Below are 23,971 nucleotides of genomic sequence, written 5' to 3'. Positions count from 1 at the left end.
CCGCTCCTAACCTCAGTGCCCCAATGCGCAGTCAACTGGAGCTCGTACAGTCAAACAGGAAGGGACTTGCCCTCTCATGGCCAGGACCTAGCTAACTCCCCTTGTCTGGAGCTGGGGGTTGGCCATGTTGACATTGGCCTCTGCAGCCCTGCATGCGGTTAATGCAGAGAACAGGCTGTTCTGGCTTCTTGGGGAGTGCACACACACATGTATCTGTGGCAGGGAGAGGCTTCCTGTCTGTGCTAAGGAGTGTGTGCACATGTGTTGGCAATACAGGGTGCCTCATCTGTGCTGGGGCCCTGCCACCTGCCATGCATGTTGGGGACAGGGCAAGGCATCTTGTTTGTGCTGAGGAATATATACACGCAGTGGCATGAAAAGGCCTCCCATTTATGCTGGTGAGTGCATGCGCATGCATGTTGGCATCAGGGTGAGGCCTCTCACCTGTGCTGAGGAGCATGGGTACATGCATGTTGGTGTTAGGACTAGGCTTTCTTTCTGTGCTGAGGAGTGCATACACGTGCATGTTGGTGGCAGAGCAAAGTTGTGCCTGTGCTGAGGACTGTGTGCACGTGTGTTTGCAGCATGAGGTCTCCTGTCTGTCCTGCAGAGCACATGCACACAGGTGTTGGTGGCAGGTGAGGTCTTCTGTCTTTGCTGGGGAGTTGCGCACACACATATCCATGGCATGAGGCTGCCTGTTTGTGCTTGGAGGTGCATGCACACACATCAGCAGCAGGACAAGGTCTCCTTTCATGCCTAGACCCCCACCCTTGTTCTGCATCCACTGCCTAGTACAAAGGATGCAGCAGATGTCCCATGGGGCAAAAGGGCTGGAGGAACCAGTGAGAACCAGATGATAGGTGAGCTAGCAGGCTGGCTGCCAACAGAATAGGCCAGAGACAGGTCTGCAGCCCAGTCTGTGCTGCTTCCACCCCAGAACTCTACCCCAGCAGCTGCCTGGCTCCCATGATGGCCACAGAGATCTCTAGTGAACCAGCTGAGCAGACCCCAGGGGCACAGGGAGAAGGGTGGCACACTGGCCTGAAGTGGGAGTTTTTGTATTGGTGTAGGTCCCCAGATGTCCCCCAGCCTGTACCCTGGTGTAGAGCCTGGTTCTGACTATCTAGTTACACACTGTCTGATTAGTTTTAGTCCAGTTTCTGTTTCACTGGAGTGAACCGAGCCTCTTGTGCACTTGGAGGTGTTAGTTCATTGGCACTTAGGTCCTTGGGCAAGTAGAAGGGAGGGTTTCTCACCCTTCCTTTGCCATCAGGGAGTACCACCCTGCTTCCTCTTTACCTCAGTCATGGTCTTCACCAACAAGGCCACTTTGTTTTTATACCTTATCTAATACATTTAACAATACTATATTTATCATGGCAAAATGACCTTCAATACATTTGGTTACAATAAAGCTGTGAAGGACTATATCTGGATTTTTCAGTTTAAAGTCTTGTTTTAAAAGCTCTTTTCAGGTCTTGTGCTCTTCCCGTAAGATGTCCTTACAGGTCTTGCTGGAGGTGCTGGTGCTTCCTTTCCTTTGCTGACCGGGGTGGTCCTCACCGCTACCAAGGTTCACTCTGTGGTCACTCCAGCACCAGCTTTAGGGCCTTCTGCCCAGCCCCGCGTCTGCACCTTGTCCCTGGCCCCTTGGAAATGGCCAAGACTAGCAGCCCCAGCCAGGGCTCAGGTGGGTGGAAATGGGATGGCTGCGCAGGGGGCCAGGGAGTCTGGAGCCCGGCTGGGGTGGCCGAGTGCCCTGCCCTGCATTCAGCATCCGGGCGGGGTGGTGGGGGGAGTCACAGCTCCAGCGTCGGTCCCCCTGCCCGCTTCGGCTGTCCGTCGCCGCAGGGACCGGCGCCACGTGGCCAGGGCAGCGCAGCCTCCGCCGCGCTAGGCCGCGTCTGTCCCGCACCAGCAGCGCTTTGATGCGGAGGCTGGAGCGGAGCCGGCCGCGACCCGGTGCAGGCTCAGCCCAGTGCTGGGAAGGCCCGAGCCCAGCGGATACAGACCCGCCCGCGCCGCCGCCGCCTCCTCTCCCCGTGAGCACGCCCGAAGCAGGGGCGCGCACGGGGCGTCCGTCCGCCTCGGCACCGCCCTCCCCTGGGGCTGTAGGACACGGGTGGAAGCGACCCCCCGGGAGCCAGGGCGGGCGCTGGAGTCGGCTGGCCCGGCTCTCCCAGCTTCGTGCGTGGGGGCGGGCGGTGCCCGGCCCGGGGCGGCTGTGCCGCGAGGTGTGCAGCGCGGGGGGCAGCACGTGCCGGTGCCGGCCCGGGGCAGAGCCGTGGACACACGCAGAGGGGCGGCCCGGCCCACCCGCCCGGATCAGCACCGGGCCCGGGACAGCTCCGGAGTCTTCAGCACGGGGCGCGGGACAGCTCCGGCGGGCGGGGGCGGGGCGGGGCGGGGCGGGCGCAGAGCGGCGGCGGCGGGGCCGGGCGGGGGCGACCGACGGGAGGCCCCGAGTCTCGCGGCCTCCCCGGGCGGGCGGCGCCCCCCCCCCCCCCGCCGGGCCCTGGCCCCGGCCCCGGCCCTGGCCCGCCCCGCCCCCGCCCGCCCCTCCCCTCCCCTCCCCTCCCCGCCCCGCGCCGGCCCTGCCCCCGGCCCGGCTGCCGGCGGCGGCGCTGTGCTCGGCGCGGCTCGCTCGGCGCCGCAGTCCGCCCGGCAGTGCGCTCGGCTCGCGGGAAGGGAAGATGGCGGATCGCGCGGAGATGTTCTCGCTCTCCACCTTCCACTCGCTCTCCCCGCCGGGCTGCAGGTAGGGCCGGCGCCCCCGCCCCCGCCCCCGCCCCGCCGTCAGCCCGCGTCGCCGGCCGCCCCTGGCCCCGCGCCCGGGACGGGCCTGCCGGGAGGCCGGCGTCGGGGGGCGCTGCCCGCCCCGCCCCGCCCAGGCCCGGGCTGCCGAGGCCCAACCCGGCCTGGCCGGGGTGCTCCGCACTGCGGGCCGGGGCCGGGGCCGAGGCAGCACTGCGGCGCCGGGTGTCGGTGGCGGAGCCTGGCGCCTCCCCCCACCCCCCAGGTCCGGCCGCTGGCGGCGGGGGTGGGGGCGCGCCCCGGGGAGGACCCCGTGCCCCCCGCCCCGTGCAGGGCACAGCTGCCCCCCGCCCGCCCGGGAGCCACGAAGGAGGCGGTGTAGACGGGGAGTGGGTTCTCGAGGCCCGGGGCAGCGCGGTCCGGGTGCGCCTCCGCCGCCTCGCCTGGGCCCCGCTTCGCCGCGGCCGCGCCCGGCCCACTCCTCCGTATCCCGGCCCGTCCTTGGGATCCCCGCGAGGTGACCCCCCCGCACCTTGTTTGCTGGCGCGGGCGCTGTCCGGCTCCCATTACACAGCAGCACTGCACCAGCGCACCCCCCGCCCCCCGCCCCGCCGGGCCCGGCCCGGCCCGGCCCGGGGACGCTCCAGGCCTCCGTTAGGCACGAGCACCCCGGGGCCGCAGCCTGCCTGGGAGGGCGCTCCGGGGCTGCGGCCCCCTCCCACCGCCAGAGCCGCCCCTCCCCCGGGAGCCGGCTGTGGGAGGCAGGTTGCTATCCAGGCCGCAGCTGGGAGATAAACAGGGAGCGCCGCGGGGGGGAGGGAGCTCTGCCCCGCTCCTGGGCCTGGGCTGCCCCGGGGCAGGTGCTGGACGTCTTCTCCTGGGAGCTGTGCAGCCTGGGCTCCTTTGTGCCTCCCCCCACCGCCCCGGGGGCTCCTGAGGAGGGCTTGCTGCTCCGGGCCCTCCCTAGATCCCTTTTGGGCTCAGCGGCTCTTGTGACAGGATGACCAGCACAGCAATGTCCCCAGAGCAGGGGCGCACACTGACAGGGGGCTGAGCTGGGCATGTGGCCTGCCCCCCGCCTTCTTGCCCCGAAGGTGCAGTGGGCAGCTGCTCCCCTGGGCTGCCACAGCTTTTGCTCCTTTCCTGAGGTGAGGGCTGGCTGGGCTGGCATCTCCCTGCAGGGTCTCTGGCTTGGGAGCCAGAGACAGGGTCGCACATGCCCCTTAGCAGCAGCTGCATGACCCAGGAGGGACCGCACCCTCCCACACTGCCTTCATTTCCGCACAGTGATGGGGCGACCTGGACATCCTGGGAGGTTGGGCACTGCTCTGGCCTTGTGGTGGCCTCTGGTTCCTCCTCTCAGCAGGGCCTGGTGTCCACGGCAGCCCAGAGGGCCCTGGAGAGGGGGCAGCGCAGCCACGGCCTGTGAGGCTCTGCGTGCATTGCTGGGATGTGGCCAGGCCTGCTCTGGGCAGCTGAGCAAAGCTGCAGGTTTCTGGGGCCCTGATCCTGTGGCGTCAGCCAGTCAGACCAGTGCCTGCCTCTGGGTTTGCTTCTACTGGCCCTGGGAGACAGGGAGCCTGGAGGAGGGTGCAAAGGTGGGGCAGGAGGCCATGGGAGGATGGGGTAGCAGCTGAGGGCAGGGCCCTCGGTGGGCCAGGGGCTTCCCGAGCTTGCCCCACGTGGCCCCGTGCTCCAGGCCAGGAATGGAGTTGGGGAGGCATGATGGGGCAAGCAGGCAGCATACTGAGTGCTGGACCCTGTGGTTCTTTCAGCCTGCTTTGGCACATGGCTTTACCTCTGTTCTGCCTGGCCTCTGCAGCAGGCAGCAACTCTGCCCATGTGGCATTGCTTTTGCTCAGGCCTGATGGGGCTGTCCCCCTTCTATCTCCGCTGCAGGCAGGAGGCAACACCAGCATCCAACCTCCTGTTGGTGCAAAACCAAGGAAGTGATTCTTCCGCTCTGCTCAGCATTGTTAAAACCCAGCTGGAGTACCGTGTCCAGTTCTGGGCACTGCACTTTAACAAGGACGTGGTAAAGTTTGAGAGAGTCCAAAGAGTCACCCATATGATTAGAGACTTGCACAGCAAGCCATACAAGGAAAGGCTGAAGGACCTGGGACTCTTCAGCCTAAAAAAGAGAAGGCTGAGAAGAGACTTGGTAGCAGCTTACCACTGCATCAGAGTCCATGAAGGGCTTGGTGAACAACTGTTCACCAGGGCACCCTTGGGGGAAAAACAGGAGTAATGGCCACAAACTCCTGGAAGACCATTTCAGGCTCAACATGAGGAAAACTTCTTCACGGTTAGGTTGTCCAGACTGTGGAATAAGCTCCCTGCAGAGGTGGTGCAATCACCTACCCTGGAAATCTTCAGGAGGAGACTGGATGGTCACCTCACTGGGGTCAGCTGACCCCAGTTGTCTTTCCTGCTTGGTGCAGGGTGCTGGACCCGATGATCTTGCGAGGTCCCTTCCAGCCCCTGACAATCTATGAATCTATGGTGCTTTGTACCTGGTGCGAGCTCAATGCCTCGTCCACCCTCCTTGCCTGTCTGTCCATCCATCCATCCCCTCAACTCTGCAGCCCCATGGGGATCGAATCCTGTTTCCAGCAGAGCTGTGCGGGCAGGCTTGGGGGGTACAGCAGTGAAGGGGCAGAGCCGTGATGGTGCCCAGGTCTGGCTCCATGGAGCTGCTTCAAGCCCGGCCTGTGGGAGGTAGTTGTGGGCCCATCTGTGGCAGCCCTGACAGACAATGCCCTGGGCATGTCTGAGCTGCGACTTCAGGGTGCCTGCAAGGGCCCAGCAGGCAGCCCCTGTGGCCATGTGGGCCCCGAGGCTCCCAGACCCTGCCCACATCGGGGCCCAAGGAACCCAGGGCTGACCCCACCGGGGCACAGTACAGCCAACCCCTTCCCATGCAGGGCAGCCTCTGCAGAGTGTCCCCAGCACATAAGTCTCCTGATGCCAGAGGCTGGGGTGAGCCCATGTCCTGCATATGTGTGTGTGCATGGGTGTGTGTACACATATATTCTCACACCCGTGTCCCCGGCCTGTGCTCTGTGGGGCAGGAGGGAACCTTGGCTGCCCATTTCACACCTGCCCAGCAGCGGTCTTTCTCCCAGGCTGGCAGTGCTGGGTCCTGGCAGGAAAGGCCTGCAGGCCTCACTGTTTGGGGCTGTAGCCTGGGCACAGGCTGGCCAGCAGTTCCATCCCTTCCAGAGCAGGGGGGCAAGAGTGGCTGTCCGCTCACCCTCCCCATCTGCCACCAGCACTGGGTACCTGCAGGTGCGTGGCCTCCAGGCCTGGGGGTGGCACTGACTGTTGTGCTGTGTTTTGGTCCCTGTGCACCCAGGATCATGGGGTCACACGGATTTCCTCCCCCCTCCAGGCCCTACGTGCTGGTCTCTGCAGTGCTGACCATGGAGCTCTGCTGGGTCAGCAGTTTTTCACCTCCCTCCCCTCCCCCTCACGTGAGTCCTGTGCTGACGGGCAGGATCAGGAGCCCGACCCAGGGTGACAGAGGCCTGTGTGGCCCCCAGTGCTCCCCACCCCCTCCCCAGCGTGTTCCCTGTGGAGACGCTGTGCAGCGTGGCCGGTTGCTAAGGAGGGTTGTCAGGGGAACTGCTCTGGAAAAAACTAGGGTAGGTCTGAATCTACCTCTGCCAGCCCTGTGTCGGTCTGCAGGCGTGCATCTGTCCCTTGGGGCCCGGCTGGATTGGGTCCTGTGGGGACCTGCATGGGCCCTGCCACCCTCTGCCTCTTCGTGGGGTGCATGTTTGCACACATGTGGATGGGTGCAGGCATTGTCCTGCTGCCTCCATTGCTGTTGCTGTGGCCTGACAGCTGCATCCCAGACACCTTGCTCTTGGCCTAGGTCTCCTCCCTCCTGCAGGGGTCACGCGCGTGTGTGCTGGGTGGCACCCCCACCCGTGCAGCAGCCCTGGCACCCGCCTCTCCAGGCGGGGGCTGCGGAGGGAGTGAGAGGCCTGGGCCCTGGTGCCAGTGACCTGGAGCTGCCTGCAGCTGCTGCCCCCGTCTCCCTCTCCCCTCGCCCACCCCCACCGCAGCGGGGCTCCGGGCTCCTGAGGAAGGGGTCGGGGCTGGGGCCGGTGGAGTCGCAGGGTCAGGGCAGGGTAGGGGGTGCCGTTGCCAGCACGGACTAGGGGATCCTTCTGGCCCCAGCCCCCACAGAGCTCTCAGGTGTTGGTAGGGGGCTGCTGCAGTGGTGCCCTCACCTATTTGGGGCCTGGCACATGCACAATGAGGTGGCCCTGCCCAGGGGGGCACTAGGATGGTGTCTGCTCTTGGGGGTTTGGCCATGGGAAAGCGGTAGCGGGTGGCATCGGGCTGCAGGGGGAGGGGAGGCCTCTTGGCTGTGGCTGCATCAGGCCACGCTTGCTTCCGGCCTGACCTAGAAACTCCAGCTGTGCATCGTAGCGGGGAGGGGCCAGTGCTGCTGTGCTGCGGCTGCAGCTGCCGCTGAGGGGGCTGCTCTTGCAGGAGCTACACATGGGACCAGGGCAGGATCCCCTGCCTTCAGCATCAGTGGCATGGTGCAGGATGGGGACCTGCAAGGCTGAGCTGGAGGTGCTGGGGTAGGACTGAGCATGGGGACCAGCCTGGGCAGAGAGGGCACACTTGGAGAGCTGCTGTCAGTGGCTGAGGACCGAGATGGTCAGCCGAGACCTGTGGCCTGGCAAGCTGCACCCGGCTCTCTGCCCCGGCGACCTGCGCCCTGTTCTCTTCCCACTGACTGAGCTCCTGTTCCCTCCAGCCCATGGCTGCTTTGCTGCCTCAGGGAAGCTGTGGGGGGTCCCCAGGCACATTCTGAGCCCCTGCATTGTCCCACCGAGGCCCCGCCGGGCCCCGCCAACCAGAAGGAGATGGCATGTGGATGGGGACAGGGCTGTCTCCATCTCCTCTCTCTGGCTCCTCATTCAGTGCAATGTCCTGGGATGTCAGAGCTTGGAGGAAGTTCCCAGGAAGAGACATCCTCCTAGAACATGGCTTTGGCTGCCTGGCAGGGGCTATATTAGAGAAGGAGGGCACTGGAGATGCATGGAAGGCACCAGGGGACAGTCTCCAGGGGACAGAGAGCAGGCAGGGATGGGCGGGCAGGGTGACTCGGGGCATGGGAGTTGGCCTGAGCTCAGAAGAGGAAACTAGTGAAACGTGGTTTGTTTAGTGCAGAGATGCAGGGGGTCGGGGGAGCTGCCTATAAACACTCTGGGCAGAGGGAGAAGCTGTTTGTGCTGGAGGACGCTGCTGGCACCACAGCACAAATGGACATTAATGGGCCCTGAGTCCACACAGGCTGGAAGCAGCAGGAAGATTTCTCAGCCGGGTCAGGGGGTTGTTGAGCCATCGCCATGGGGAACTGGAGCGAGGGGCTCACAGAGGGGACCGTGTGAGGCAGCACAGACTGGAGTAGCGTTGCTGCTTCTCATGTTTGTCCCCGAGTCCCCTGGTGTCTGCTCCGTCCTGGCCCTGGGATTGCGCACATGGACAGGGGTCTTGATGTCCTGCCTGGTCCCCCCTCAGGCACTGCCAGCCCCAGGGCTCTGGAGAGACTTGGAAGCAGGAGCCAGGGCAGAAGCCAGGAGGCAAAGCAGAGGATTTCCCTTGATGCTTTAATCTCATGAAGTTTAAGCTGCTCCTGGGCTGTGGGCGCCAGGCCACAGGATGGAGGGGGGGCACTGCCCCAGCAGGCAGGATGGAAGCCCAGACGGTATCTGCAGGGGCAGAAGGGCTGAGGCTTTCTGGCTGTTGGGGGGCCAGCCCCATGGGATGGGCTGGCGTCCAGTGGACTTGAGACCAAAGCTTCTAAATGTGTTGCTGAAGGGAAAAATAAGAGCAGTGTGGATGTGCTGCTCTCCTCAGCAAGCCCTGGCCGAGGCTCCTCCCTGCCATGGAAACCCAGGTGCATTACGGGAGCTGTACGCTGTGTCTGTGATGCCATGTTTCCTGCTGGGAAAGTATTTCATCCTCATGGGTCGGACTCTTCTGTCTCTGTGCTTCCCCCCGGTAGGAGGGCAGCGCCTGGCCTGCGGACACCGGGCCTGGGAGGAAAAGCCCCAGGAGCTGGGCTGTAAAGCTGCTGATGCCAACGTAGTGCTGGTGGGACGTTGTCTGTGCCCATGGCACCACAGGACCGGGCTGTGTCTGAGTGCCAGCCGCCGGGGTGCGGGGCCAGCAGGGCCCAGGGAGAACTGACAGGGATTAAAGCAAGCAGCCGCTGGAAGGGCTGAGATTATTGATTGAGGCGACAGCAAAAATAAATCCCAGCTGCTGTGTAGGCCTCCACCTGCCCCCTACCCCTGCGTGTTGGGCGCAAGGACATGTCCTAGGGGTGGTGGGGCAGGATGGGCGGCTGCTGCTCTGCCACAGGGTTGTCACCACCTCTGAGCAGCTTGATACTTGCCTTAAAACAGCATCTCCCAGGGCACGGGGAGTTGTGGGGCTCCGCTCTGAGCAGCAGAACAAAAGGGCATGGGCTTCCAGGCATGCAGCAACCCCCCGTCGTGCATCCAGTGGGGACGTGACTTGGCCTCAGGTGCTAGGGGAGGGTATGCCTGCTGACCTGCATGGGGCCAGTGATCCCCAGGAGGGCAAGCGCAGCTCTGAGCATGCTCACTTGCCTGGCTGTCTAGCAGGTCTCAGGTTCAAGAGAGGTTCCCTGGAGATGGTGCTAGTGTGTGAGACCAGGCAGGGGGAGTCTGCAGGGCAGCTGTGAGAACTCAGCAGATGCCAGCAGCAGCATTCCCTGCTGCTCAGGACACCCGTGTGGGTCTAGGGCCTGGAAGGAGGCAGGCCGTGGTCGAGAGCATGGGGCTTGGGTCCATGAGGCACAGGAGCGTGCCCCATAGGCACAGGGGGCAAGAGCAGGCAGGGCCCCACGGCAAACAGGGTGCAGCTAGTGAGAGTTGGCAGGAGGCTGTTGCGTGAGCAGAGCAAGCTGTGGGGGGCAGCCTGGGGGCTGGCAGTGGCAGGCAGGTGTGAGGGGCTGGCCGGAGGCACGTGTCCCACCTCTCCTGGGGCTCAGCCAGATCTGTGGCACCCCGGATCCCGTTGGGATGGGCAGGGTCCCAGCAGCAGCCTCCCAGTGCTCAGAGGGCTGCTGTGCAGAGGGAGGGGTGGCAGGTCCCGGCCGCAGGGGCAGGACCAGGCAGGGGCAGGCGCGGCCCCCGGCAGCTCCCTCGCCGTCAGGCCCTTGCCCGGGCTGTGTCCTTCTGGCGTGTCTCAGGGCCAGCTCCTCCTGCCTTGGTGCCAGGGGCTGGGCTCTCATGGCCCCTTCCCTTCCCCTGGTTCCAGGGTCCATCATGTCTGTGGCTGAGCCCCTGACCTCACCGCCTCTTGCAGGCCTCAAGCAAAGGCATGGGAAGGCTCCAGGGTCTGGGCTGCGTGCTGGGAAACGACAGGGGGTCAAAAGCTCCTCTCTGCCCATAGCACTACGGCCTTGTCAGGGCCCCCAGGGGAGGGTGGTGTTTTTTTTGGTTTTTTTTTTCTGTTTTTTTGCACCGGTCCTGGAAGCACTGCAATACCAGGTCAATGCATGGAGTGGATGGAGCATGCTCCGGTTCCACCACCCAATACCAAAAAGAATCTGCTCAATACAGACCTCGTATGGAGGACATATCAGAGACAATTACCCTGGGGAGCTCGCCTACGTGGTGACACTGCTTCCCTGCCAGGTGTGCTCCATCTACACTGTGAGCTGGGGGGAGGTGGAGAGGCAGTGAGCTGGCTGCCGGCATGGGTGGAGGCCAACAGGGCCAGTCTGGCGTGGTGGGGTGAGTGGTTGGGAGATGCAGGTGAGCGTGTGCCAGTCCCTGCCCCAGTTCCCGCAGAGGCCTGGTGGACCCTGCACCGCCCCTGCACCCCGACCCCAAGCTGCTTCCCCGCGTGGAGCCTCGGGGCAGGAGCCCATGGCTGCCTCGCCTGGTGGCCACCCTGACCACACCCCACTGGCTCTCACTCTGCCCAGGCCCCCACAGGACATCAGCCTGGAGGAGTTTGACGACGAGGACCTGTCGGAGATCACAGATGACTGCGGCATTGGCCTGAACTATGACTCGGACCATTATGAGAAGGTAAGGGGGATGCACGGTGGGGAGGGCAGGCGGGGACCTGGGGCTGGGTGTGTCGGCGGGGGGGGACACTCAGAGCTCTGGCTGGCGTGACTGTGTGTGTATGGGGAGGGGTCTCGGGGGTGGTGAGAGCTTGACCCGCAGTGGTGCTGGGTGACGTGGGCAGCTCCACATCCAGCCTGTGTCTGTGGTCCTGGAGGAGGCAGGTGCATCGGGGCAGGCTAAGGCCAGGCTGTAAGGATGGTCAGGGGTCACCGGGCCCAGCCTGTGCTGGGTCCCTGGTGTGGATCTTGCTCTGTGCGGGTTCCTGGTCGTGAGCCTGCGCAGCGTGGAGGCTCGCAGGGGACACTGATGGCTCGGCGCTGCAGTCACGGGAGCTGCTGCCGAGTCAGTGCCGAGCTCCCGCCTCTGGCTCTGCTGGCTGAGCTGCTCAGCACCACGGGGCCGCCGTGGGCAGAGCACGGGTGGAGCCCGGGGGCCGGGACTGTGGCAGGGGGCCTAGCCGCACAGCCAGCGTGAGGGGCAGGGCCAGTTCGACACAGGGACATGTGGGGCTGGATGGGCATGGGGGTGGAGAGGGCAGGACAGGACATATGGGGTCAGCTGCACATGGGGCGGGGAAGGTGGTATGCATAAAACTGGCTGGATCTGGGGATGGGGAGGCCGGGACGCCTGGGGCTAGCTGAACATGGTGGGCGGGGTGGGGAAGGTCAGGCCTGTGACCTTGTGCTACAGTGCTCCCAGCCAGCCCGTACTCTGGGCCCCAGCAGGCAGGTAGGTGCAAGCTGGGCCTTCACTCTGTGTCCCGACCCAGGACTGCCTGGTGCTGGAGCGCTGCGAGCAGCCGCACCCTGTCTGCACCTTCCAGGACGACTTCCAGGAGTTTGAGATGATCGATGACAATGAAGAGGAGGAGGAGGAGGAGGAGGAGGAGGGGAATGAGCTGGACGCACCCCCATCACCCTCAACCTCCCCCATCCCCTCCCCAGCCACTGAGGACACCCAGAAGACACGGCCCACCACGCTAAACCTGACTGTGCCTGGCGCCCAGGTGAGGGCTGGGGCAGGCGTGGGGGCTCTTTTCTGTGGGGTCTCTGCTGGGGGACCTCGGGGAGGGAGGGAGGGTGGGTAAGTGTCGGGGGGAGCAACAGCTGGATGGGGGGGTGCAGCTGTGGTCTCTGCAGTGCTGTGGGTGCTGTGGGGTTGTCCAGTGTGCCCCAAGCAGGCAGTGGCACTGTGCAAAGGATGGCCCCATGCCCAGTGCTTGTAGGGCCACGAGCATCCAAGGGAGGCAGCTGCAAGCAGGCAGGCGCTTGGCGATGTGTGGGGCATGGCTGCCGTTGCATGGAGCCGGAGCACACATGTCTGGGCACCGTGTACAGTTCGGGGCTCTGCACTCGAGAGCAGCCGTGGTCAGGGCAGGCCAGGGGCTTGGGTTGCTGGGGCCGGGGTGCCAGGCTGGTGAGAGGAGGTATAGTAGCGCAGCTCATGGGGCCTGGCACAGCCGGTCTGATCCTTGCTGTTACACGTGCCTGGATGCTGGTGGGTGGGGGTTGATGCCAAAGGGTGAGTCTGGCCGGGAGCCAGGAGCCAGGCCCTGGGTGGCACAGCTCTCTGGCTCATCTCAGGCAGTTGCTGTGGGAATGGAGCCCCGTCCCTCTGGCTCTACCCCATTGTGCTCAGAGCAGGGGTCTTGCCGTGTCCCTCCTGGGCCAGGGCAGGCCACCCTGCCGTGACCGCGTGGATCGGCAGGGGTCCCATCAGCTCTGGGAGGGTAGCTTGTGCTGCGTGGGAAGGGCTCAGGGTGCTGGGCACAGGGGTGGTTTGGGGGGATCTGCAGAGTCCTCTGCTGTAGTGCTGGAGAGCCCTGCCTGGTGCCTGGCAGTAGAGCCAGGCTCTTCCTTCTCGGGATGTGGCTCCTCCTCTCAGGCTTTGCCTGTGGTTGGAGCCCCTGACACCTGCTCCCCTGGCCTAGCCATGGCTGCTGCTGGATTCCCAGCCCCTGATCCCCTCCCCTGGGGATTATTGCTCCGTGCCCACTGGCACACAGAGCTCCTGCCAGGGGCTTATCTGCAGGTGTTGCACACAGCACATGCCCTTGCTCCTGCCGGATGAATGGTCTTGGCACAGGCTGCTGTCAGCTCTGTGCTCTGCCTGCCCCGAGCACTTTGCATTTGACTTTCTGGGCATCACATCTCAGCCAGGCCGCCATAATGCTGCTGCCCAGGCTCAGGGCCTCTGCAATGGCCACAGCCTGGGTATTGCCCGCCTCCCCCAGCACAGTGCTGCCAGGGCCCTGTGGGAGGAGGAAGCACTGGGCAGCAGTCGACTGGGGGCAGTTAGTTCTGCACAGCTCAGCTTGCTCCCAGCCCAGGGGCCATGGCTTCCTAGGGTAGCTCTGTTGGTGATCCTTGATGCTCCTCTGCTGCCATGTGCATGTGTGTGAGTGCACACATGTGCCTTGGAGGGTGAATGGGGAGCTCCTGTGTGTGCTGGAGCTCATGGGCAAGGCATGGGGGTGGCGGGGTGCATATGTGTTAAAAGTTGAGGGCTTATGTACACATATGTTTGTGCGTGGTGATGGGCAAAGGAGCTTATGTACACATGTGCACACAGGGCTGGGTCTGTGGGCTCTCCTGGGTGTGCTGGTGGGGGGCTCTCTGGTTGCCTCTCTGGGAGTGAAGACCCTTGTGTCCTGCCCCAAGCATCTATCACAGGGCCAGGCCTGGGCACCATGCAGCTGACATGCCATGCTGATGCACCCAGCAACCAGACCTGATGTCTTTGCCTCCAGCTCCTCGCTCTCCTCCTGGCTTTGCCCCTTATGCCATGGCCACTTGGGGCCCCTCATGGCTCTGCCTCTTCTCTCGCCCACCAGGATTCCCTGAACAACAATGGCAGCTACCCGCCCCCGGCCCCCGCCCCAGCCCAGCGGGCCACCTGGCAGGAGACCCTCCTCCACTCCTCCTCCTCCTCCTCCTCCTCCCCCTCTCGTGTTGGTGAGTAGCTATCTTCCCTCCCTGTGCCCCTGTCCACTGCCTCAGCTCCAGGGTGGGGGGCTGCCCCAGAAGGTGGGGGCATTTTGGTGTGTGGAGCCCAGCCGTGGGGCAGGTGGGGTGGGCATGGGGCTGAGGGAGGCAGGATGCTCTGGGGACAGGCCCTGCGACAGAGCAGCCCCCAGGGCCCTGGCTGTGCCACGAAGGGCCAGCCCATGACAGTGCCCACCCCACATGCCTCCTACCTTGGGCAGGGTCCTGCTGGGGGTCTTGGGCCAGCACAAAATGCTTCTTGGAGCCGCATCACCCTTGGCCATGTGCAGGGAGCCATGGGCACGTGGCCCGTGGGAGCCAGCACTGGGCACTGAACCCACAGGGATGGGAGGGGCAATGGGCCCAGGTGCTCACTTTGGGTCCATGGATTAGTGAGTTTGTGGCTACCCCTTGCCCGGCGGCACCCCCACCTCCTTGCCCTGCTGGGAGCTGCCTGCCAAGGCACAGGCCTTCCCTCACCCAGGACAGGGGATGGAGGGGAGCAGCAGTCAGCAGAGGGGCCGGCTAGGTGGCCAGGACACCCTGAGAGTGGAGCTGCAGCAGGGGCTGGGGGCTGAGACGAGCTGTGGAAACCGAGTGCGGCAGGGGGCCGGGTCCTGGGAAGGGTGGGAGCTCCCCAGAAATGCAGTAAATGCCCCAGCAGCAGATCTCCAGGGAGCTCGCCCCAGGCCTGGGCACCTGCTCCCTGCCGTGGTGCTCAGGGCTGTCTCGGGGCACGGCTGGCCCCCCTCTATCGCACATGTGGACATAGGTGCACGCAGCATCTCCTGACCCTGCCCAGCCCTGCTCAGAGCAGCTGGTGGAGTCAGGTTTCCTGTGGCCCTGGCGCTCCACAGGCAACGGTGCGACTGCCCCAGTGCTCCCGTTGAGCAGAGGGCAGCGAGGTGCCTGCCGCTTGCCGCGCTGATCTCGGCTCTTTGCACTTCCTCCACAGGGCACTTGTCTCCTGCCCACCTGTGTGTGCAGGATGGACCTTGCCTGGAAAGCCAGCAGGGCCTGGGGCCGAGCGTGGGGGGCACAGGGCAGGGCCCGTCTCCACTCAAATCCTCCCTCTACGACCTGGAAGGCAACAGACACGAGTCCCTGGCCTGTGTTAACCAGGCGCCCGAGAGCGCCGGGGAGGATTATAACATGAACGTCATCACCGCGCCGCACTCCCCTGCCCAGCTCTGCCTGCCGCCTCCTGAGCCATGTCTCTCTCCAACAGGGCCTGCTGCCCTGCCTCGCCCGGACCCCGGCATGGACCCCCGGAGCCCTGGTGCCAGCCCCCCACTGCCTGGCGCCCTGGAGACCTGCCGCCTGCAGGCAAAGCCAGACGCAGCCGGCAGGAGGGAGAAGCAGCATCCCGGGGGCAAAGGGAGCCCCGTGGAGGGTGCAGTGCAGGAGGCAGGGCTGGGTGGCCCCCAGGATTCCCCCATTGCCCTCATTGACCAGTCCAGCACCCCGCTGTCTGAGGAGGAGCTGGCCAAAGGCTACGGAGACCCCGGGGTCGGCGTCTTCACTGACCGGAGCGATGGGGAGGGCCCGCGGCCCCTGGGGGCCTCTACCTGCCGCAAGGGGCTGACAGAGCAGCTGAGCTCAGAAGGGGAGGGTCCTCTTGGTGGCCGGGCCGGGCTGCCCTCGGGCTCCTCGGAAACCACGTCGCCGTCGTCAGACCCCGGCATCGAGGCTGACATGACCAGCCGCAACGCCAAGCCCTTCCTGCCCTGCAGCCGGCACAGCGAGGACCTGAGCTCACCCGGCTCCGACTCGGACGTGGAGGGGGAGCTCGAGGCAGCGTTCGGCTCTGGGGGCCGCCTGGTCGGCAACATGATTTCCTCCATCTCGGAGACGGAGCTGGACCTGAGCAGTGACAGCAGCAGTGGCCGCTCATCCCACCTCACCAACTCCATCGAGGAGGCCAGCTCCCCCGCCTCAGAGGATGACCTGGAGGCTGAGCTGGATGCCCCGGGCATCCTGGGCATCAAGGACGCGCTGCTGTTGGACACAGGCAAGGAGGAACCAGAGCCAGCGCTGCCCGGGGAGCCACTGGGCAGTGAGCGGGGCATGGTGCGGAGGCAGAGCCTGGCCGACCTGAAGATGGACGATTACTATGACAGCCTGAGCCCTGAGGACTCCTCGGTGCCTGCCGAGCAGACGGATTTGTCCGTGCCCAGCCCGCTGGACCTGGTCATTGACCCTGACCACAGCCTGGAGAGCATCCGCCGCTCCTTCTACCTGCCTGTGGGACCCAAGCTGCTGCCTGCGGTGGACGACGAGGAGGAGGAGGAGGAGGACAACAGTGAGTATGACTCGGACTCAGAGTCAGAGCCCGACCTCAGTGAGGACTCGGACTCTCCCTGGCTGCTCAGCAACCTGGTCAACAAGATGATCTCGGAGGGCTCCTACCCCATCAAGTGCCCAGACGAGTGCTTCCAGCAGTCCCACTCCCTCTGTGACACGATCTCCCCAGCCTCCGACCTGGAGCCTGAGATCCTGGGAGAGGTGCTGGATGGGGAGCCTGGTCCACAGGAGCCGCCAGAGCCGCCTGCGATGCATCATGCCCAGCAGGGCATCGAACTGATGGATATGGAGACGCTGCGCAGCACCCTGCAGAGTGCTGAGGATGCCAAGCCCGCGAGCACTGGCCCTGCCCGGGCCCCGGTCCCACCCCTGCCTGGTGCCGGCCCCTACCTGTTCATGAGCAACCCAACGCGCGACACCATCACCCCGGTGTTCCCCGGGCGCCGCCTGGGCAGCACCGACCTGCGGGCCAGCCCAGGCTGCTGCACTGCCTCTACCAGGGCCCCCCCGGGTGCCCCCGAGGGCCAGGAGCCCAGCACAGAGCCAGTGGCCAGGCCTGAAGACTGGGCTGTCGACAAAGATCTGGACTCAGGCATCCTGGAAGACAACGACATGATTGACGACATCCGGTTAGAGGCCCTGGGCCAGGGCCCCGGTGCCCTGGACGTGTCTACGGCCAAGACCAACCGGTGCTTCACCATGGCTTACTCTACCGATGAGGATGATGCCCCTTATTTCGGCAGCCTGAAGGGCTCCCCCTTCTGTGAGCGCCCAGATGGCCTGGAGGGGGGCCTGGGGCTGCCGCCACCCACCCAGCCCCTGGACGCTTCGCTGGTGTATGACTCCATCAAGTACACGCTGGTGGTGGATGAGGACACGCAGCTGGAGCTGGTGAGCCTGCAGCGCTGCACCTCGGCACTGAGCGACGACAGCGAGGAGCTGTTGCGGGCTGGCGGCCCCGGGGACGGGGATGAAGACGAGGATGTGGACACGCTGGGCGATGGGCTGGCAGCCTGTGACAGGCCCAGCTCCTCTGAGGACTCCTCACCTGAGGCCGACCTCCAGTTCTCCAAGAAATTCCTCAATGTCTTTGTCAACAGCACGTCCCGCTCCTCCAGTGAGTGCCCCTGCTCCCCCTCCCCTCCCCTGTGTCTCTGACCAGTCCAGGGCTGCGACCCCCCCACCCTCCCGATGCTGTCCCTTGGCCATGCCCAGCCCACCAGCACCATCCAGGGGGGCATCTCAGTCCTCCCTCATGGCTCCCCCCTCAGCAGCTGCCCCAGTGCCCACCTCCATCACTTAGTGCCCCATAAGCAGCATCAGGGAGACCTGGGACTGGGCAGGGGTGGGTGAGGCTTGGCACCCCCATGGCCTGCCGGGTGTTGGGGGTCACTCCATGGGCAGAGGTGACACATGGTTGTGGGGCAGCATGGTCCGGTGTCCCTCCCCCGTGGGCCCTGTACCCTTGGCTGCCATGATGTCCTCTCTGCTCCCCAGGCACGGAGTCTTTTGGGCTCTTCTCATGCACGGTGAATGGGGAGGAGCGGGAGCAGACGCACCGTGCTGTCTTCAGGTGAGGAGCATGTCCAGACCAGTGCAGCCCCTGTCCCTGCCCTGGCCTGGGGGACCCTCTCCCCTCTGTGGACTGCCTGCCTGCTCCTGCTTGTCATCCGTGGTCAGCCGAGGGTTGTTGTGGTATCTTCAGTCCCTGGCATTGCAGCTGTGGGGCAAAGGGCAGGGTGGCTGGGCCCGAGGCTCCTGGGCACCAGCGTTTCCTCCACCCCTTACCCCCATCCCAGCAGCTGCCTCTGTTGGCAGGTTTATCCCACGCCATGAGGATGAGCTGGAGCTGGATGTGGACGACCCAATCCTGGTGGAGCTGGAGGAGGATGACTACTGGTACCGGGGCTACAACATGCGGACAGGCGAACGAGGCATCTTTCCAGCTTTCTACGCCCACGAGGTGGTGAGCCAGGCCAAGGACCTCATAGGTAGGTGAGCTCCACCCAGCCCAGGAGCCCTGGCCCCAGCCCTGGGACTTCCAGGGGAAGACAGGGGCTTGCTGGCATTGGCCCTGCCAGTGTCCCCTGGCCCACGCAGAGTCCTGTGCAGGGTCAGTCCTGGGGCAGGGCTGCAGGGATCCCCTGCCCAGGGAAGCCCAAGGGAGGAGACTCTGCTGCCTGAACAGCTGCTTCCAAGCAAGGCTGAGGAAGTGCAGCCAGCCGGGTGGGAATGGGCAAGAGGGTCAGGAGAGGCCATGGAGCAGGGCCGGCCCTGGCCCCCACCCCCAGCCTGCTGCCTTGCCAGGGGAGCCTGGTGCCATGAAGCCCTGGAAGGGGGTGCCCGCTGGCACTGGCGGGAGTCTCCAGGGATGGCACCTCATCCCAGGCCTGGTGGTCAGTGACTCCCCTGATGTGGAGCAGATACTGCTGCCGGGTGGAGGATGCTGCTCACGAGGGGTGTGCTGGGAAATTCTTGGGAGTGAGCCCACATGGGAGTGAGCTGCTGACAGAGCAGAGGGGAGCATGTTGCAGCCTCCCGGCAGGGGCAGGGAGAGCAAGAAACCCCATGCCTGTGAGGCAGTGGATCCCAGGGCAGGCCTGGCAGGGTGCAGGCAGTCATCAGTGGTAGGGAGCAAGCCCGCCCCAGTGGGTACCATATGCTGAAGCCCTTTCCTTGGGTGAGAGAGAAGTTGCAGTGGGGGCTGCATGGCTCCAGTCCAGAGGACCAGGTCAGGGAGCTGGGTCAGAGTCCAGGAAGGTGCTCACTTTGCCACCAAGTTGATGCCAGTGCTGAGTCCACGTGAGTGGGGTGATGCTCAAGGGTTGCGGGGGAGGGGGCCTAGACCAGCAGGAGCCAAAGTCAAGGGTAGCACCAGCACCAGCTGCTCCACTGGGGAGAGCTGCCCCAGCCAGGCCCTTCGCATGGACTCAGGCCCCCCCACCCCGGGAAGCAGTGGTGGGAAGAGGTTTCGCAGCTGCCTCCTGCAGCGTGTTGGTGGCCTGTGCTGGGCTCTGGGCTTGCCCCCAGCAGGGCACGGGACAGGGCAGTGGGGCAGGTAATAGGGAGGGAGGGTCTGGGACTGGACAGCAGGGAGCTCCCCACACCGGGCTGCGCTGCAGCCCCTGGGCAAGAGGGTGATGGGAGCCTGTTCCCTGGGCAGAGCCCTGGAAAGGCACAGGGGAACAGGGCAGTCCCTGCCCCTGCCCCTGCCCCTGCCCCTGCATCAGGAGGAGGGACCAGGGGTCTCACAAGCTTTCCTGTGCCCCCTCTTGCTACACAGCAGCCCATGCCCACCCCCAGCCCAGGCCCAGCCGCATGCCCCAACCCCATGGGCTGGCCGGCTTCCCGCAGGGCTTGCTGCCTCTCTTTGCAGGGCTGAAGAGGAACCCGTGCTGGGTGGAGCGGTTCAACGTGCAGTTCCTGGGCTCCGTGGAGGTCCCATACCATCAGGGCAATGGCATCCTGTGCGCTGCGATGCAGAAGGTGGGGCTGGGGCCGCAGGTGCCAAGGACGGGGCCATTGTGCTGCCAGGGACTTGCTGCTGTGCCCTGAAGGAGGGGTGTGGGTGCTGGGGGGGTTGGGGTGAGCCTCCCCAGCAGTGGGGAGTGGGGCAGGGGTTCTGGCTTGGGGCTCAGGCACTGTGCCTGGGTTCGCTGCCCCCAGCCCGTCCCAGCAGGATAAGACTTAATGGCAGCTGGAGGGGAGACACGGTCCTTGGAGGATAAGGGGTGCTCCCAGTGTAGGCTCGGGGGGCGTTACAGTGGGGACAGGCCTGTAGGCATCTGGCTGCTGTAGAGTCAGGACCACATGGCAGCAAGTGATGAGGACAATGAGCCCAACCAGGCTGTGGGGTGGGGGCAACCAGGGCACTGCTTTGGGTGCAAATGATGCTGCGGGGTGCTGGCGCTGGCGTGGGTGTGGGTGGAGTAGTGAGAAGGGGCTGGTTTGGACTGCAGGGCACGTGGGGCTTCCCTGATGCCATGTGCTGAACCCAAGGTCCTGCATCTGGGAACTGGAACGTGTCACCCATGGCGGGAGTGTCGGAGCTCGGGGAAGCTGCGACGGGGCTGGGGCAGGTCACAGCTGGATCTGCCAGAGCAGTGGCAAGAAGAGCCAGGCCTGTGGGGGTGGGGGCGGGGGCAGGGGCAGGGGCAGGGGCTGGGGCAGCCTGCCCATCCCTCAGGAGCTGGGGAGGGCCTGTGGGGAACAGGAGCGGCCAGGATCAGGCAGTGAGGTAGCAGGTGTGCCATCGATGGCCTTGGGAGCAGGAGGGGGAGTGCCAGGCACATCCTGCCTGGGCCAGCACTGGCAAGGGGCCTCCTGGCCTTGCTGTGCCAGGCGTGGTGGGGCAGGGCTGTCCACAGTCTCCAGTGCCCAGCAGGGTGCCAGGGAGGCCCTGTTGGCCATGCGTCATGGGGCATTGCGCTCCCGGCCTTTCCAGATTGCCACCACCAGGAAGTTGACGGTGCACCTGCGCCCGCCGGCCAGCTGCGACCTGGAGATCACACTGCAGGGCATCAAGCTGATCTTGACAGTCAACGAGTACAGTAGGGAAGAGGAGGTGAGCACAATATGTTGCTGGGAGAGTGTGGAGGTTGTGGCAGCAGGGTGAGGACATTGGCCCTGCTCCTGGCCTGGGCCGGGCAGCTCATGCTGGGTGCAGATGGGGCAGCCCTGCACAAGGGGCCTGGGCAGCTGCCAACAGGCTCAGCTGATGCAGCTAGTGCTGCCCCAGGGTGGGGGCCTGTGCTTGCCCAGTGTGGGTTGTGGGGTGGCTCTGAGGCAGAGATGGAGGGCTGAACAGGGTTGATTTTCCCCTCCCGGGAGTGCTGGGGGATGTTGGCTCCTCTGGACCAGAGGCCGAGCTCTGACACGCAACCACTTCCTGCAGTTTGAGCGCTGCAGCCACTTTTTCCAGATGAAGAACATCTCCTTCTGTGGCTGCCATCCCCGGAACAGCTGGTGAGAGGCCCCAGCCACGCTGACTCATGGGCCCACCTCAGGGCACTGGGGGGACAGGGGGTGCTCTGGCCCTTCCCTGTGCATGGCCTTGCCCTGCCCCAGACCAGCTGAGTTTCCAGGGAGTTGTGCCCCATTCCCAACAGATGTCTGGTGATGGTGGCCTCAGGCCCTGAGACCTGCCACCCGGGGAAAACATCAGGGAGTATGGGGCTCCCTGCTCCCACATCCCCCCTGCCCATGCCAGGAGTGCTTCAGCCTGGGGGTCCTTGCTGCAGCACCCCTGTGGGAGTCTCTGCTCTGATCCTCTGTGTCTCACAGCTACTTTGGGTTCATCACCAAGCACCCTGTGCTGAGCCGCTTTGCCTGCCACGTCTTCGTCTCCCAGGAGTCCACGCGGCACGTTGCTGAGTGTGTCGGGTGAGTGTGGGGCTGGGGAGAGGGGCTGCCCCACAGAGCGTGGGGGAAGCCAGGGGGGCCTCAGAGCTAGGGAAGGGCAGAGGAGAAGGGTGAACCAGGGCCCTCCAGCTTTTGGTAGTCAGCATGATGGGGCTGTCCCATGGCTGGGCTCCGGGGGCCAGTACTGGGAGTGGTGCCTCAAGCTGTGGCTGGGCTGTGGGTTGCTGGGGCTGGGATTTGTGGTGGTGACCCATCCCATGGCCAGGCTCTGGGCTGGAGTGAGGCACCCCAGCCCATGGGCCTGTGCCCTGGCTCACCGGGGCGCTTGCCTTGCAGCCGAGCATTCCAGGAGTACTACCAGGAGCACCTGGAGTATGCCTGCCCCACAGAGGACATCTACCTGGAGTAAAGGAGCGAGTCACTGGGTCTTGCTTCCGCGCCCCCGCCCAGCCCTGCCAGCACCCAGAGACTCTGCAGGACCCTGCTGCCTGCTGGCTCGGCCTTGCTGCCCCAGACCCAGCCCTGGCCCCGGCCCCAGCCCCAGCCCCAGCCCTGGCCGCAGCTCAGTGGGGTTGCTGCACACCCTTGCTGCCTTGCTGGGGGCCAGGGCTGGGGCACAGGTGTCCTACCAGCAGCAGCCCAGGCAAGGTGGGAGGTATTGGTGTGGGGCATCTGGACACCTGGCCCTTGCCTGGATAGAGGTTGGGGGGCAGCTGGGAGCTGCTGCCAGGAGGCTGCTGTCCTGCATGACCAAAGCGAATACATTGAGGACTCCAGGGCCATGTGATGCCTGGGGGGCAGGGGCTGCTGGGTGAGCGCGGGGACCAGGGAAGTGGGGAGGGGCTGCCGGGGTGGGGGAGCTGAGAGCAGGGATCATCATGCAGTGGGTACCTGGCTGGGAGGGGCAGGAGGAGAGCAGAGGAGGGGGCCCAGTGGGGAGGTGCATCGTTGAAGGCCTCTGGGCAGGCACCTCCCCAGCTCTGCAGCCATGGGAACTCCACACGGTGCCCGGTGCGGGGCAGGGCAAGGGTGGACGTGGGGGTTGCCAGCATCTCATGTGGTGCCACCAGCCCCCTGCCATGGCCCCATGTGGAGCTGCTGCCCAAAATACCCACAGCAGCATTGGTGCCACAGGCCTGTGGCTGGTGCTTCCATCTCAAGGAGTGTGGGACACATCTCTAGTCCTTCCTTCCCCTGCACAGGCACTGGAGGTTGGGGCAGGGAGGAGCTGCAGTCCCCAGTGTCTCATGGCCTCTGTTGGTGCCCCATCCCTGTGGCTCCAGGTCATGTCCACATGCTTGTCCATGGCAGCTTGACTGTGGATTGGGTTTTGCCTCCCCCTCGGCCCCCTCATACCCCCAGCCTCATCCAAGCGCTCTGAAATGTGAGTGTGAGTGTGAGTGTGAGTGTAGGGGGTGGATGGCTTTCCCTGCCTTTCTTCCAGATCATCCCAGTTTGGCTTGGCAGCACCTGGATAACCAACTCGCAGCCGGTGGGATGTGGGGGGTGTCCCTGCAGCTCAGCGCCTGCTCCTGGCACCTTTTGGGGTCTGCGCCGTGCCATGCCTCTCCGGAGAGGAGCTGGCCATGTGACCTAGCTGGTGCTCCCTCTCTGGGGGCTGCCTGTGCACCAGACAGCTGGAGACAGGTGCTGGGGCCAGGTGGAGTTCGAGGGGGGAAATAATTCCTGGCATGAATGTGTTTGCCCCCAGGAGCAAGGCCTCCATCCAGCCCCCCCAGGGCAGCTGATCGGGGCAGCCCCACACTCACCTGGCCCCCTGCCCATTGCCACCCATCTGTGCCCAGCCCCAGGGCCCTCTGCAAGTGGACAGAGGCATCCTTGGCAGCTGGGTGGGGTCCATGGGCTGGTCCCTGCTGCTGCCTTTGCGTTGCTCAGGGTGCGTGGCTGTGCCCCCCCCCCCCCACATGTCCCCCCACTGCTGTGCCTGGTGATTTCTTTTGCTTGCCAGCCCTGCGTTACCTCCGGTCCGTGCTAGTTTAGTGACTATAACTCCACGCCGCTCGCTGTACCAATATTTATCTGTAACTGTACACGACAGGAGAACTACCGCGCAACCGTATCTTGTACAAAGCCCCAGCCCCAGGCCCTCACTGCCTTGTCATCCAGTCCGTCTTTCAATAAAATATATGCTTGGTGTGACTGTGTGCCCACGCCCCTCTCCTGCCTGGGGTCAGCGGGGGCCTTATGAGGGGTTGGGGGGGTGATGCTGCTTGAGGAAGCTGAGGGCAGCATCCATTCATCGCCAAACCTGTGGCTGCGCAGGTGAGCTCATTCATCCCAGGAGCAGACAGCACTGCTTGGTGTGGACAGAGGCTGGACCCGGGGCACCATGAGCAGCCAGGGCTGCTGGCTGGGGCTGCAGCCTGTGTGTGCAGCTTGGGCTTGTCCTTTCTGCCATGGGGCATGGAC

At 64.7% G+C, this 23,971-nt stretch overlaps 1 protein-coding gene and 1 pseudogene across 5 annotated transcripts; one reads left to right on the top strand and one right to left on the bottom strand.

Annotated features, from left to right (window-relative positions):
* The first annotated feature begins 2,573 nt into the window (after positions 1 to 2,573).
* Positions 2,574 to 23,692, top strand: MAPK8IP2 (mitogen-activated protein kinase 8 interacting protein 2). 5 transcript variants are annotated; one of them, XM_090041446.1, is made up of 12 exons: positions 2,574 to 2,761; positions 10,745 to 10,850; positions 11,716 to 11,898; positions 13,726 to 13,846; positions 14,832 to 17,297; positions 17,678 to 17,753; positions 17,999 to 18,171; positions 19,557 to 19,666; positions 20,625 to 20,744; positions 21,075 to 21,145; positions 21,464 to 21,562; positions 21,878 to 23,692. In XM_090041446.1, exons 1-12 carry the CDS (start codon positions 2,697 to 2,699, stop codon positions 21,948 to 21,950), a joined length of 3,663 nt encoding a protein of 1,220 aa, XP_089897572.1. In that variant the 5' UTR covers positions 2,574 to 2,696; the 3' UTR covers positions 21,951 to 23,692. The 5 variants fall into 5 exon arrangements, with proteins under 5 accessions (XP_089897572.1, XP_089897575.1, XP_089897570.1 ...); XM_090041449.1 differs by having other exon boundaries at positions 11,662 to 11,898; positions 15,105 to 17,297; XM_090041444.1 differs by having other exon boundaries at positions 11,662 to 11,898.
* LOC149865388 (U2 spliceosomal RNA) lies at positions 10,275 to 10,359 on the bottom strand (annotated as a pseudogene).
* Positions 23,693 to 23,971: the final 279 nt, after the last annotated feature.

Source organism: Crocodylus siamensis, chromosome 4 (assembly GCF_052110815.1).
Source record: "Crocodylus siamensis isolate JL-2025a chromosome 4, ASM5211081v1, whole genome shotgun sequence".
Classification (NCBI taxonomy): Eukaryota; Metazoa; Chordata; order Crocodylia; family Crocodylidae; genus Crocodylus; species Crocodylus siamensis.
Note: the sequence above shows the minus strand (reverse complement) of the source record. Positions and strands in the feature narration are given on the sequence as shown.